Source organism: Mycteria americana, chromosome 3, assembly GCF_035582795.1.
Source record: "Mycteria americana isolate JAX WOST 10 ecotype Jacksonville Zoo and Gardens chromosome 3, USCA_MyAme_1.0, whole genome shotgun sequence".
NCBI lineage: Eukaryota > Metazoa > Chordata > Aves > Ciconiiformes > Ciconiidae > Mycteria > Mycteria americana.
In genome coordinates, this window is record NC_134367.1 from 18,981,344 (window position 1) to 18,998,110 (window position 16,767).

At 39.3% G+C, this 16,767-nt stretch overlaps 1 protein-coding gene across 4 annotated transcripts in view; it reads right to left on the reverse strand.

The window, feature by feature from the left end:
• Positions 1–16,767, reverse strand: part of RNF144A (ring finger protein 144A) — a 67,614-nt gene that overhangs the window by 14,534 nt on the left and 36,313 nt on the right. For all 4 annotated transcript variants that reach the window (XM_075498004.1, XM_075498001.1, XM_075498002.1 and 1 more), the window contains one exon: positions 13,310–13,455. In XM_075498004.1, coding sequence (XP_075354119.1) covers positions 13,310–13,444 — 135 coding nt within the window. In that variant the 5' untranslated portion in view covers positions 13,445–13,455. The remainder of the gene's footprint in view (positions 1–13,309; positions 13,456–16,767) is intronic.

A 16,767-nucleotide genomic window follows, 5' to 3' on the forward strand; every position in this document is an offset into this window, starting at 1 on the left:
TCTGGTACACAGCTTTTCTGGCAGCAACATGCCACCACCTTGACAGCACAAGAAATAATTTCTGTCAGATTCCCCTTCCCTGTGTCTCCTACTCAACAGAGACAACAGGTCTATTTTTTGGAAAAGAAAAACAGAGACTGGCTAACTGATACCTCTAAAAGTTTTACATGTCTCAAAAATCCACGTGTGATAGATTATGGTCTGTGTCTTCCTCTTCATCAGTAGGGATTTAATGAAGACAACTGTTCACTTCGTAGACGGCTTGACTTGCAGAAGGTTTCCAAGCCTTGCTTAGAGCTCTGCAGGGTGGGTGGTGGAGCAGTTCAAGAGAACCACGAGCAGCAACCACAGCAGGCTGAGCTCTGCAAGAACCAGGTCCCAGGTTGCGTGCCTTGGCAAACTGCGATTTCAGCTGTAGGGAGGTATTAGTGCTGCCATAATGACATTGTTGGCTCTTCCCTTTCCCCTCCATTTGCAGACGCCAAGTGTGGATTAAAATGAAAATACATACATTTTTAATGCTAGCACTTAGCACTTATAGAAAGTACTTTTCAAGCTGAATGAGCTTTGCCATCATTAATCATTAATGCGGTTAATTCTCTTCCTCAGCCTGTTTGGGACCATTGCCAAAGCCCACTCGATTTGTTTCCCTTTCCTCACATCTTCCAAAGAATGACACAGTTCATCCCTGCCACGAGCAGTGTCCAAGGCCTTCCCCTTCCCCTGATGTGGCACTGGCTCCTACCTCCTCAAAACCAGCCCAGCCAAAGTGCACTTCTTATGCTACACCTTCTGGGAACACAGATGCTGTCTCCAGGCCATGAAATATCGCTGTAAATTAGGCAGAGGGTAAAACACTCTGTCAAGACTTCCTCACTCCAGAGATTTCTTGGGTGGAGGAGGAGTAACCCAAAGTACAAGAGAATTTGAAGCACAGGGTAGCTGTGGCTGCTCTTGAGAGTGGACACAAGATGCGTCACTTGTGTTAGAAAATGTTAAACTGGCTACAGTACTAGAAATGCACCAGCATGCAAGCAAAACAACACAGTAGCATTAGGTACTCAGTTATATACTATGAAAATTTCATTACAAAACAACTACAAAAAGATGACAAATAAATTGTTGCTTGTTTTCTATGCAGCTTGTATTTGATCCCATGCTGGAAGAAAATGTCTTCATAGCCTTTCCATTAAGACAATAAAGTACTGTATAGGATGAATGAAAAATGTGGGAGTGTAAGTCACCCCAAACAACTTTCAAAATGAACTGTATTACATAATTTTTCTCAGAGAAAACAGGAGCTGAAATTAGGTACCTAAGGGCTGAGGTTGGAATAAGGTCACAAGATATCCTTCTTGTTGTACATTGACCCTTATAAAACGGGTATGCTGAGGAGCATCTTTATTCTTCCTTTAATGGACGTGTGTCAATGGAAAGTTACTTTTATTTGAAGCAATACTTTTGCTAAATTCCACTTGTTTCTTTATTTAAAAAAAACTCATTGTACTTCAGTAATTAAAATATTATTTAAGTCACACTTGGAGATACTCTAAACATACCGAAAAATGATGGTGGTTATGCTATACATTTCTGCTTATGTATATAGTCTGACATGATGAAGCCAGGGTAAGACTTGGCGTTTCACAGAAAAATAACTCGTTACTGAATTAAGTAGGTTGTAAGAGGAAACGTTTACTTTGCATTCAGTTTTGTACTTCATTTCTGTACTCTGACAATCTTCACCTGGAATAATGAAGACCTGCCTAGCCAGCAAGAAGAGAGGACCAAGTGTGTAAGTTTTTAGTCATTAGTCCAGCTACAGGAACAAACCACATGTGTGCTCCTACTCCTTTCCCAATCCAGAACTAGAACATGTCAGTTTATAACAATCGTTAGGCAAGTTACTCTGTTTTACATTGCAGTTGCAACAAGTGCACAGGTAATTGTAGTAGCTTGGGTTTCTGTCCAGCATGCGTACTCCCAGCATACCAAATGACTCAGGAGGAAAATAACAATTATTACATTATGGCACTCTAGGACACTACTAAGGTTGTTCGGGTTCCATAACTATACAGATCTATACTTTAACATTCATTTTACAGCTTCCTATATTTTTAAATTAAAAGGAGATTGTAATATCCTATCACATATGAATGTTAGACAGGGAACCCCAAAAAACCTGCCACGTAACTTCCGTAATTTCCCGTAAACAAAGGAAAGCAAAGCACTGCACAACATGTGTTATATATAAACTATATATAGACTATATAAACTACATTTAAAACTTTATATAAGGTTATATGAACTGCAGGTCAAGATGCATCGCATGCCCCAATTGCCGCCAAACAGCACAAGATCGGTCAGAAGAGACCAGTTAGCTTCCCTGAGCATTACACCTGTATTTTTCCCTATGTATGCACGGTCCTTGTGCATCCCTGCTCTGTCCTCTTTCTGCACATCACTATTGTCCTTTCTGGTGCCTGGATAACTTTTTCTTTCACCTGATAATCTGAGAATCCTACTGTTGTTTGCTGTTCCTATGACAAAGGTCAGGAGCACATCCACTTTCAGGAGTTTTGGCCCAGATCCATTCTCTCACAAGGATCAAGCGAGAGCCCAACTCAGCAGCGGTTTTACTATCAGCTTCCTATAGAAATTAGGAACACTTTCTTTTTTTCCTCAGCAATAGATGGCTAATAAAGGAACGACTTCCTTTCTGAAGCTGCCAAGCATAGCCTAATATTTAAAGCTCTGCAAGATGAGTTGTACTTCTAACCTCTGTACATCAAGGATTGCGCCACACAGAAAAGTATATTCAGTGACCACTGATATGCTGTTGCTTTAGAGCTGCACATCATTTTGTCTAACGTTATAAAGATCAAAATACCCTATGAGAATCAAAATGGTTATTTTTTTGACTAATTTCCAAACCATTACACATAATTTCACTCTGCTGCATTTAACTCTAACAAACCTGCACAGGCCACAGCAAAATCTCAGTATAAAGAATTAAAATGTCTGGCTTTTAATTTTCTTTTAGGAGAATTTGAGCAACAGTTATGCCTATTTCTGATGATGGTGCTTTGACTTATTTCTCTCGACACCCAAAACCAAATAAAAACCATCATAATTAATAAGAAGGAATCTGACTTTCATTGTTTCCATATGGGGCAACATTCATCTCTCATCTACTTCAACAGAAAAAATGCGTTCACTTGGTGCCTAAGGTAATTTTACAATACAAAATGCACGTAATGAAAAACACTTCAAGATATTTTTGGAGAACATCTTCATTTTTTAAAGCAGAAGAGCATACCTTTTTGAAAAGTTATAACAAATTTACTTTTAAGAACATGTTATTGCTACTATCACAGGAGACAACAAATGGCTTTTCAAGATGTCACCTTTTGTTTGAGAGTCAGGCAGGCAAAAAGATTATCCTGTATTATTTTCTTAACAGCTGCTAGGTGGATTTTGCCAAAACGCAGACTTCTGACTACACTAATGCTGCAGATGCAAGTGCCAAGTCATATGTGAAATTTTATAAATAAGTCAATGGATTTGGAAAGGCCAAAAAAGCATGACAGGATTGCAGAGCCAAGTATATCATCACCGTATCATTTGATTTATTTCTTAAAGCTTTAAATGTATTTTAGTGCTGGCACTAGGCCACAGCCATCCCAAAACAAAATGTGCACTACATGCAAAATCATCACATGCTGGTATTGGTAAAACATTTAAAAAAAACCCCAAACACCTACTGATAAAATTGAAAGGGAAAAAAGAAGAAATAAAAGGAAAGAAATCTACCATTTACCAAGTTCTAAAAAAGAAAAGGAATGCATTTTTTACAATGCATTTGTTAAAGGTGAATATTAAAGGTAGACGAAGCCAGCTGCTATTGTGCACAAATACTAAACAGGTAAATAACCCCTCACCTTGGGCAATCACTAAGGGTTTTGCACTGCGCTTCAGGAACACAAGGAAGGGCTGACATGCTTTTTCAACAAGGGAGTTTTTTAATTTTTTTAAACCAAAAAATCTGATTCTAAAATTAGTGGGCTTAAGTTTCAATGCAAGGAGGGGAAATGAAAAATAATACTGGAAAAAAACTCAAACTGAACAAGAAAATGTTTCCAAGTAAGATGATTATTAACATGTAGACTAAATTGCTGAAGTCTTGCAAATTCTATATCATCTGCAAGCCAGGATTAGATGAACTTCTAAAAATATACATACATATATACACACATATATTTATATAAACCTGCATTCAACCACATGAAGAGTCAGGAAATGCTGGTTGGTATTCTATGGTTCACGTTACAAATGACATCACACTGGATGAATGTAACGATCCCTTTTGGCCTTACAAGCTCGGAAAGAATATGAAGAATATGAAAGGATATTGAGTGAGAAGCACTTAATTTAGCAATGTTTTGTAGCTACAAATCCACAGTTTGGTCTATGGGTAGTTTTTGTGCTAAAAGGATACTAAGCCAAAGCTCAAAATTGATGTCATGAGGCTACACAGGTGAACAAAATTACTGCAACAACTATTTTTGATAGTATTTTGTAATATTCTTATGTTCTGCATAGGGGGTATTTTTCTGTACATTACTTAAATTAATACTGAAAAAGTAATATCTTTTCTTGCCAGAAGACAGCGTAATACCAAGGTTATTCCACTGCTCTGTGCTAATTCCACTAAACTAATTCTGCAGTCAGTCTGGTGAATAGGTATTTATACTGGTAGACACATTGTCCGTAAGTCTTTCGGGTAATGTGATGTAATGCTCATTTTTAGTTTTGGATTAGAATAGCAAATAGCGATGCAGTGTGCAAGACTCACCGGGGCGGGGGAAAGAGTGTGCACGACAGTGAGTGAATGTCTCTCACTACAAATAAATCAGAGAGATTAATTTGGATGTCCACATCTCAGCTGGAGGCTAATACTCTTGGAATAATAGCTCCCCTCCCTTTTGTCCAGCAATTCACTCTGGACTAGAGAGCTTTTCCCTGAAGAAAACGTCACTTTCTACAAAGACTTTCAATTTAGACAAAGCTGAACAATCCCAAGAGGAAAAACTCCCCTAAATAAGCAAGCCTACAGCTGGGGTATTCTCTGAACAGGGAAGAATGACAGAGTAAGGTTCGAGCCTGAGTCTTCCCTATTCCTGTAGAGTAGGGATTCCTGTAGCCATATATAACTGTCATATGCTACCTTTTTTAAATATTTTGGTGAATACTTCTAAAAGCAACAGGAATTCTCATCTGGTAATAAGACAACTGGACTTTTAATCTTAGTGTTTCATAGAAAAAGAAAACTACTTTCTGCCAAATTTCCGTGGTATACTTACAGCATGCAAGAAAACATGCGAGAGGAAAAAAAAAAAAAAATTGTAGGTTCCTTGGAGAACTTTTAAACTTCTTTCAAACTTACTACACGGCCTTTTTGTGTAAAGTAGTAGTTATAATCCTGCTCAAATCTATTCTTATTTAATCACAGGCTCAACTTGAATAATTCTTGGAATTGTGCAGTGCGCACAATTCTCTATGGCAGATCTACAATCTGGCTTTTTAGTATCACCCTAATCCTACTTGGTTGACAAGTGACTTACTGGAAAATATCTATGCACATGTAATCACAGAGATCTGTTTGAGGCATACACATACACATGGGGGTGTGATTTTTTTTCTTTATTAGATATACTGTCAGCTATACTGACCAAATGCAAGAGCACAAGCTATATTCAACCTCACAAACCATCTAGATCTGAGACAGATGTACGTTAGACAGATGTTTAATGTTTGCGATACTGCTTTGAACTTTAATAGATCATTTCCACTTCTACAGAGATCTCAGAGATAATAATCTACTTTCAAAGAAATCTTCACTACCAAAATTCCAATTTTTATTAACCCTGCAGCTGATTCATCATCCTTAAGAATAAATCACAGAAGGAAACAGTCACTTATCTTGACATGCAGTACTTCAAATCTAGAACTGTGAAAGCAGTAACAGAGAATAGTCTTACATGTTTGCTCTTTATATCCTTTGTTTTGTTGCAGAGACAAAAATCATGCTACACAAGCATACAAAACCTTGACTCTAAGACAAGCACCTGCAAGGCTCACCAGAGCTCTGCAACAGGGAAATACCTAGTGCCCAAATTTGGCCTCCTATGCTGTGAACAAGACCAAGAAACGGACCTCAGGCAGGACCACAGACAGATAACATCACAGGTGATAAACATTTTCCCCAAAGGGGCAAGTAATTTGAAAAAGCTCTGTTTGACAGGCTTCCTGCCTCTACCTGCCCAACACTTGCCCTCTTTACAAAGATACTTTTTTGTTCAAAATTGCCAAGGGAAATGCCTTTTTCGCCCCCATGCTTTCAGTTTTTAAAGACTGTATCAGCTGTTCTGCAGCCCTGCTGAAGCCTATATTGTCAGCCTAAATCCAGTCCCACCATCTTGCCTATGGACGATGGCCAAATGGTGTCTTGGCTGGGGAAGATAAACGCAACCCATGTGCTTCCATGTCTCAGGACAAACCATATGAGCATCCTTTCCTGAGCTGTAAAAATTGGTCTTGTCCAAAAGTCCTTGTGCTCCCATCAGCTGGTAGAATCTCAGGATGGGAAATGGCCAGCAGCCTGCCAGGAGCAGGGACTCACCCGTTGCAAATGCCACTGTGCTTAATGCAAAGATGGCCGTTGATTTAGGCTGCGGACAGCAGTGCAGATTTTGCTGCTTTGGCTCTAGGTCTGCCCAAATACTTTCTGACAGTACACCCAGATGTCACAGCAGTCCCTGGTACACACTTCTTAACTGACGCAAACAACTCACAGACAAGATACTCACATTAGGGATGAGGTGCAGCACCCCTCTGCTTGAGTGCAGCCTCCAAACCCTCTGCGTTGGAGTAACCCTGCCAGTTTGAGCACAGGGAAGTGTCAGCATCAGACCATCAGTCAACAAATGATGAAGGCGAGGCAAGAAGAAATGTATGTAACATCAAGGATGCAGGTAGTTTCAGCAAGAGCTATCCCTGAAAGAGGAGCCCTGCTGATGACTTCAGCTTGAGAAATATTAGACTATGGCAAATATCCTTTGAGACACAGCAATCAATGGCTGTGGAAATCACAAGCAGGACCAAGGAGCAGGAACTAAATGAACCTGAAAAACAAGTGCCTGTTTCCAGCTGAATGTCTTAATAGAGAAAGGGAAGGCAATGAAGACTTACAGCTGCCTATCCTTTGAAATGGTGGGTTGTTTTTTTTTTTTGAGGGAGTGTATATACAGATTTATATACGAGCGTGTACTGTAAAATATATAGAAGATGAACAATTTTTCTTCAGAGAAATTTTTCGCATCAGTAGATAGTCAGCAGAAAATGGCCAAATGACACAAGGATAATACCTTGCGGTTCGTGCGCATCTTCATCTTAGAATAGATATTGCAAGTGGATGTACAAATAAACATTTTTTTCATGTTGGATTTTTACCCCTCCGTTATCTTGCATAAGCTGCTTGTTCTCACTTACTCAGGCTTGCAACTGGTACAAACACAGAGTAAACTTTACAAAAAGAAATTTGTTTTCAAATGCTAACATATGCAGGATGAAACTCTAGCATTCAGGCGGCAAAAACAACAACAACAAAAAATCAGGTTTCCCTTATATAGCGTTTGAGAAAAGTTTATTCTATTTCAGAAAAGAATGAATATTTCTGAGTGGGAGGACAATACACCTGCAGCAAGCAAAGGACCTTTCACTTGCACATGCAAAACATTATGCAAACAAAAATGAACTAGTTTTCCCAACACCCACATGAGGACAGATAATGTTAATCTCATTTAGTAACATCACACAGGAGAGGGGAGAGCTGAAGGCTCTGGATCAAGTTTACTTTTTACTCAGGGTTCTGCAGTTCCCAACTGTACATCAATTACTCTGTAAATAGGTGAGTTTATTATTTAAGCAGGGAGTTTTGTCATCACAGCACCTACAAGTCAAGTCAGAACCCAGACAGCCATGTGAACTGCTACGCAAACACAGTGACCTCTAACCACGAAGCCTCCGCTGACACATCACGTGTCAAGATTAGTATCAGTTCTCTGCTAAGGTTTGGGGGAAGTGAGCACAAGCAGCAAGCTCTAAGCTTTGCCAGCAGCTGGTGGGAAACAGGAGAACTTTACAGCTGCTAAGAAGTACCCAGAGCTCTATAAAACCACACAAGCCATGAGGTTTACCCCTCCCTCCTGTTTCAAAGCAAGCAGGGCTTCTCCTCTTGGTAGAAGTGCGGGACAGCCTGGCCTCAGCCCAGTGCTGCGTGCTAAGGCAGGTTTTCCTGGGCAAGCAGGGACAAGCCATGGTGGATGAGGAAGGCAGCCAAGCCCACCTGCTCCCATCCACACGGCTCTTGGTATCTGCCTTGCCCCAGGGGAAGCAGAAGCTGATGCTGCCTCATTTGGAGTGAGGGAGAACACTAAATAAATTGTGCTTTTTCCTGTCTTTCAACTCAGAGGCCAGGAAAGATCTACAGGCTTCCAGTCAAGCATGACAGCAAGAGGAAAAAAAAAAAAAAAAAAAAAAAAAGAAAAAAGAAAAAACAACAACAACAAAAAAAACAACAAAAAAAGATGCCTGCTGCCAGTCACAGGCAGGCTAATGATATTTGCCTTACTGATCATAGGGTCTTCCCTTCCTTTCAGATCTTCAGCCTATGAAGGAGCTCAGTTAGGGGAATGACTAGAATTAAGTAGACATGTATGAACAGACATGATTAGGCAAATGCAGTAATCCTGGTTAAAGAGGACTAGTGACAGAAGGAGAGTCTATCACTATCCCACTGTCATGCTACTTGAGATAGAATGCACTTAGATATAGACTTAAATCACAGTTCTACCAAACTCAGAGGGATACCTAAAGGTCCAGGGAATATTAAGCAGCTGTCTCAAGGGCTTAAGGTAGAGCCTGTGAGTAAGAATCACAGTACAAGTATCTACTAAACAGATATAAAATTGGCATAGCAGTATTAGTTTCAAACACCACAAAGCCGATCTACGTGCCCACAGCTGGCCAACAAGAAATCACAAACAAGCAGCGGAAGGTAGGTCTTAACATTAGTTTTGTTATTTCCTTTTTGATTGTAGGACCTCTCTCTCTCACATATCTGAATAGCACTCTTTCCTTCCGTTGGTAACAAGGTAGACTGCAGATGAGTAATCAAAATAATTTTTTCCATCAAAGACAAGTTCTCTCTCAGGCTTCATATCTCTTCTAGATATTTGCTTGTCTGGACTGCCTACTTGGCTGATTTTCTTTTTAAATTTGAGAAAGGTAAGCAACAAATCCTCTGGTACCAGAATGATCAGCACTGCATAAAGTCCTGAAGGGGACTGAACAATCTAATGTGGAGCCAAGAGGAGCTTAGCCTGTCTTGAGTAAGAGCAGTGGCATCACTGTACTTGCAACACACTATTTTACACTTCTGTGTGCATGTTTTATATATATAGAGTTATATATGTACACACATATACATGTAATCCTGAATCACAACACATTTCAGCAACTAACTGATGGACTTCCATGCAAGAATATCAACCAGAACAAAACCTGTCGTAACTTTAGTACATATATAATTGGTAACACATCAAGAGAACATCCTGACCTTTAAGACACATGAGAATTTCATCATAGATTATAAAATAGAGTTTCAGGCAGGAATTGGACTAAAACTGCTCCCTCCCTATCTCCCCTCCCCCCCCAAAACCAAAGGTGAAGTAATAACTGAAAAATTTTGGTACAGTAACTAATACAAAACAAAATTAAACAAAAAGAAAAAAAGTGATGCTCTGTTTGCTGTACTCTCCCTTTCCTTGTGTAAGGAGGTAAGTGTCATAAGGAAAGCTTTCTGAAGAAAACATGCAAAATCTCCTGGGGCGAGCAACTGCTAAGTGACTATCTTGAAATTTAAGGCTACTAGCTATCTACTGTGTGCTATTTAAGTAGGAAAAAGTGATTTAATAAAAAGCAAGACATTTAAGCATTTTGGTCCAAAATTTGAAAAGCACACTTAAGATTGGTCCTCTTGGTGACATGATTCCAGAAGGAAAGAGATGTTAGTTTGCCCCTCGACAATACTCGGAAAACCAACCAAACAAAAAGCCAACAGCAGATAGCTTGTTTTCCTTTCTACTCTCTAGACTTTTGTTCCTCTGGTACCTTGAGCAATCCAGCAACGGATACATTCCTAATGGATGAGATATACAAAACTTGAGAGAGCTCAGAGCATTGTGTGTGCATTAGCGATCATAACGATAAAAACCATAATGGAGTATTGTACTAATAGCCACAACTGGCAAAATAATACGACGGGAAATTGTAGTGTCTATGCCTTATCAGCAGAGGAGTGGCAGTCTGCTCTATTCAATCCATGCACAGCTCTGCCAGAGAGCAAAAGGAAACAGTGTCCCCATTCTATCTTTCTGAATAGCAATGTTGTGTTATTGTATGTGTCAGGAAGAGACAATCCTTCATGAGATCTTTACCACAGCACTTCTATGGTTATAGAGAGTGAAGACTTGCAGACAGAAATATTATAGGATTGAGAAATCTGCACGTTGATCTAAATTCTGCCTACATACCAGTAGCACTGCACTTGAAAGGTCTCTTTGTAATACATACTCACGCTGTCTTAGCTTGCTGCGATTTAGACAGAAGGGCTAGAGCTAGGAGCAAGAGCCGCAGCAAAAATAGTTCTTACGCTTGTAACTGACATCCCTTTTTCTTTTTTGCTCAGATCCCTGCAGAGGCCATCAGTTACATCAGATCATTTACATAAAAGCAGGAAGCCAGAACAAAATTATATATTGGTCCATCAAGAACAAGACAGACACAGTCAAATATTTCTCCAATTATACTAGGATAAGTGGAAATACAATGTGCTGGATCTACTGTACATAGACTCCATCCAAAGTCTTGAGTCAAAAGGATTCCGCCCCCCTCCACCCTCCCCCACTGGTTTTCAATAACTTTAATCTGGCTGTTTACAAAACACAGATCATATTGAGGACTGCAGTGATGATTTGTGGAAACAGCGAGTTTCTGGAAATCATCACTGGAGGAACACCAGTGGAAGAATCGGTGCATAGTCGTCACATTCTTCCTTAACCATTGCCAATGGGCTAAACAGTCTTGCCTGACTCATTACGGGAGTATTTTCTTAGGCAATTTATTAACCAGCAGGCCGTCTACAAGGTAGGCATGGAGGCCTTGGGTTTCAGTCATGCTGAATTCCTGGGCTGTAACAGGTTTATATCTATTGCCTCTTGCAGTTATTGAGACTGATTCTTATTTCTTCCCCCACCACCATGAATGAAAGCAAGGGTAATATTACTTCCTATTAATTCGTGGGAAAACGTTAGGGTAAATAATTTTTTCAGGGCACTCAAATGTCGCTGTCGTGAAGCTCATACAAGTGGCAGACAAGGCAGACAAGGTACGCTGGTTCGCTCGAACAGGACAAAGCTGAATGAACTATTCAAGATAATAAAATACAAGTGGTATAAATGGACTGATGATTCCACCTGAATAGAGTTCAACAAAAATCCAATGTCACCACAGTAAGTTTATTTACGCCAGGTCCTAAAAACAGGTTAATCGGCAAAGGTTACATCTTTAATATCTATAACAGGTTATATCTTTCGAAACAGCAGTAAGAGTCAGTAACCATGTTTTACCAAGAAGAAATGGAAGATCTGATTTTTGTTGCCATCACTGAAGGAACAAGGGGGAGAGGAAAAGATGTGTCTGGTAACCCAGCCTTTCTGCTGCCACTTAAATGTTACTGCAAAATGAAATGAAAATATTCTCCACATCCAGGCAACAGGGAGAGACACAGAAAACTCAGCTGTAAATACTATAACTATCCATTGTGCAGTAGAGAACAGTTTTCACGAAGCCTGTTACTCTGTTTTTCATGAAGCCTATTATTTTATATACTTTTGCATGCTTGAGCGAACACTCCTGTCAAAGTGCGTAACGTAGCAATACTTATTTTTTAATTGGACAGGCACAGTGTTTGCAACTGACCGTACCTGTTTCCCTGCCTGTGTACTAACTTTCTCTTTTCTCATGGAACATCAACATCAAAGTTGGTTGCAACAGCTTGGAGTTTTTATAATATTACATGTATTAGAAACTGAGCTGTTTGCATTGTTTCTTTTTTGCTGTTTTCAGTAAGCAACAAAAAGGAGCTGTCTGTTCTGTTGGCAACCCCCTATAGCTTCTCAATGACCATAAGAAAAAAAATCTATTGTTTAAAAAGTGGTAATATTTCCATGAAGAAAAATAAAAGATAGAAAGACTACTTAAAAAAATCCTTGCTCTTCAACATTTAAAAAACAAAACAAAAACCCAGAAAACTAACTTTGTTGAAAAGGACTTTCAAATTAAAAGTCTCACCTGATCCCGTGTCTGAACCTATTATTTCTCAAGAGTTTATGAGACAGTGTTAAAGTCTTTGAGCATGTATCCCAGAAATTATATTCTTACTGATGTTACTGTAATTTTTCTACTGCTGAACCATTGTTACAAGGCCTTGTAACAATGTTTACCTGCATCCATTGCAAAATTAAAGGATCTAACATTTTTCATTCCAAATCATTCGAGATGGAAAACTACTACTACTTTTGTTTCTGTTTGTAAACTAGCAATACCAGTTTACTGTGATGATGATCTTTGCTACACACCACACTTCTGTTCACCAAATAGTGTTTTATACTTAACTGACAAGATTCTTGTTATTTTAGGCACACATTTGTGCTATACGGTAATGAAAACCTGTTATGTGACTGTAATTACAATAGACTGAAATTAAAATCTATAACATATTAAATACTTTTCTAGTTATAAGTGTGTGCATGGCTCTGTTCCAGAAAGACTTGGGGCTAAAGTTAAAAAAAAAACACCCCACCAACCAACCAAAAAAAAAAAAACCAGAAACCCACCCAACTCTAAGCCACTGATAGATAAAAGGAAAAATGTGAATAAACTTGCTAAGGAGGTAACTGTATACAGCAGTATATAGAAGTGCTGAGTAAAAAAATATGTATTTTTTTTTTTTTAAACCGGACAACAGAAAAGTTTACTTGCTAGCATCTGTGTCAAGTATGCAGGAATAGTATTGATTTCCATTGCAGCACCAATACTTCTGGGTGAAACCCACTCAGCAGAAACACACGTTATTTATGCAGTTAAAGCTGTGCATTGTTTTTTATGCCTAATAAAAAAGCAAACTCACCAGGGTACAGAAGATGCATTGGCATTGTGCTATTGTTGTCATCTGCTCCACAGGATATTCACCAAGGCAGAGCTTGCAGGACACTAACGGGTCAAGTACCAAGTCCCAGGTAGGCCTATATCTTGCTGTAGTCATTGCAGAGCAGTCTGAAAAACAGCACAAAAGTAAAGATACTCCATCGTTTCCTTATATTGATACTCGGTACATTTCTGCCACTGCAAATCTCATTGTCAGCTGCTGCCTGGTAGTTATTTGGGGAAAAAAAAAACCTATAAAAAGCAATGGCTAATTTGACAGTGTCAGCACTTGCAGTAGGCTATACATCCCCTGCCTGACAGAACTTGCATATAGAAAGCAGAAGAAAAAAAAAACCCCATGTAATACACTGACAAAATATGAGAGCAATCAGGAAATATCCTTAGGTCACAGACTTTTGTCTGACATTATACACGCAAAAGTGTCATTCCCAATTCCTGCCATTTTCACCACTAGTTACAAGCTTTCTTTCACAACATCAATTACCCATCACTTAAAATACATTCCTTATCACTTAAAATACATTTCTTAACCCCCACAACTCCAGCTACCCAGGTGAGACTCACGAGGTCTTTCATGAACCAAGCATCTATTACGCCCCTTTTCCAAACCTGATGATATTGCAACTCAGAGAGCCAGATATTTTTGTTCCTAAGAGCATGACAGATCAACCAGTTTGCTAAGCTAATTTTAGAAATAACGATGAACATTCTGAGTACTCTCAGAGTTTTAGCCTGCATTTTTCTCCCAACCCTTGCTATATGCCAAGAGCACAACTTTGTTGTAGCAACAACCAACTGGGGCAAATAAGAACACAAAGTGAGCTATAAAAAGAGGCTGTATATCACCCTCAAGACAGCAATATGATAGGACCATGCAGAGCATCTTTATCCTAGGCTTCAGGGCCCGGATGGAGAGTTGTCAAATGACTAACCAGAAAGAAAATAATCTCACACATAACAAATGTATTCCCACAAAGAAGAAAGCTAATTTATGAGTTACACACATGGGGGAAAAAACAAAACAAAACCCCACACACTCCACACAAAACATCCAGGGTAATTTACGTAGTATATCCAATCTTAACACCATATTTACTAGTATTGTTTTGTCACTGTGATATTGACCTTCCAAGTGTGGGAAAGGCGCATCCCGAAGCTGCTGGGAGGTCCACATTATCTCACCTTCCTCCTTCCCAATACTAGCTGGTTCCTTACTTTCCCCACACAGGCAGTTATGCTACTCCAGCTATGATTACAGCGCCTTTTTTTTTCCATTGGAAACTTGCAGCACCTGCTTATATCTAAGTCATATTATCTGTGAACTTCCCTAGACTGCCAGAACTGCAAGAAGTTACTTATGCTTATTAGACTAGGTTTAGGTAGATGTTCAAGCAAAATATGCTTTTTGCCACCGAGTAAATCACGTGGAGACTTCAAAGAAGTGTTTGTGAAGTCCAAGTCTTTGATGTTCAATTCATTGTGGACATGACTCCACCAAGGTCGCTAAATTCTCTGAAACAAAGTGAAGAATTTACATTCGCCCTCCATTCAGTCTAACTCGCTGGAAGATGCCCTTTAAAAGGTACATAAAGGACACCAAAAGAGCAGAGCCTAATAATACTTATTTCTAGTGCAGCCATCAGGGAGGAGAGGGGGAGAGAAGAAAGATTAAACAACCCCATTTCCAGGGATGCTCTGGATCACTTCCTCTGAAAGCCCCCACACAAACTCCACACTGTTTCAAAGGAAACAGAAGAAATAGTCCTGCAGAACAACACACGAATAACGGCTCCACATCACAAAATAAGACGTATGCTGTGCAGCCTTTTCTGAGACTAACATGAAAGTCTGATATGGTGATATGAAAACCCAAGAGTTAAGGCTATTAGACCGCTTCTTTACTGTCAACTGCCACTACTTTATCAATTAACACAAAATATCAGCGAAAACAATTTTCTTCTTCCAAACTTGGTTTATCTGACATTTGCATATAGACTCATGAAGTATTTGAGAACCAGTGATCAAACACACCTGACCTAACTGTTTGCTATTAGTTTGAGTGTCCTTTGCTTGTCCTGCCCAGTTTATTGCACGTCTGTTGCTTACGGCAGCAGGTAGATGAAGCTAGCAGATGAACAATAAAGAGGGATAAATTTAAGTTAAGGATGCACTTGCATACATCGGGCAGTCCAAAATCCTAGCAAGTTTAATGGCGAAGAAGTAAAATCTGACACAATTCAGACTAAAAGCTCATCAAATATATTGATACAATTCAATTCAGACAAAAAAGAAGTTTATACATATTCAAAGTGGGTCAATGAGTGATGATAAGGGGGACAATATTAACCTTTCAGCTCCAAGGCTTACACTTGTTCCCTGATCCCCAGGACTTTCAACAGAGGCTTACAGGTATCACTGTGTTAGTTCCTCTTCTGCAGCACAACTATACTGCAGTAACTTCTCACTAGGAAATATTTCTCCTCTTTGTCTTCTCCTGCAAAGCTAAAGTGAATTAAAGTGAAACTTCTTTCAAGCTGGCATCTAGCAGGCCAGCAGAAATTGGCTGCCCAGTACAACTGGCATGTAATCCATGACAAGCTCAGCCATGGTGATAACAGAAAACAAAATCTGAATGCAGCTGGCAGCAGAGCCATTTCTGCTCACCCTTCCTTGCCAAACACCTTGTGCTGAGACAGTAATATGTGCAGCAGAGGCCGACTGCCTCCATTCATAGTGGCACATTAAAAAAATGCCTGGTTAACTCCTAAAGGCTTCTATCCTACACTGTCAAAGACGACAACTTCCAAGTCACCAAATTAGTCTTATATTTATTTTAATATGTCACTTTTTCAAGGAGTACAAATAGCACAAGATAGCTTTGTATCACCTTACACCTTTCACTTTAGCCTACTGCAGCATTATATGCACACACAATCATTACAACCTCAATTACACACTAATCTATGCTAAAATAGTCTTTAGTTTTAATGATTAAATCTTACATTCACTTGCATGGGAATAAATATCTGTTGTCACTGGTGGCATTAAAGCAAGGATCAAGAAATCTGCCACCTCACCTTGGAAAACACGTACAGAAAGCTACCACATCCCAGTGGAACATCTCTGCTGGGTATCCCTGTAAAGGAACATGGGAAATGAAGCTTTCCAAAGCACAGACTAGGTCTTCCTTCACGATCATCTGGCAGGCTGTTGCAAGTAAATAATAAGCTTCTGTGTTTACATCATGATGCTTAAGAAACCTTATTTAAAAAAAAAAAAAAAAAAAAACAACAAAACCAACAAAAAACAACCACAAACCAAAAACAAACTCACAAGAGAACAGCAGGAAAAAACCTACCTTCTGTCAACACCAGATTAAGACTCTACTGTTCCATAGCTGTGGTCTTTTATGGCTTCAGG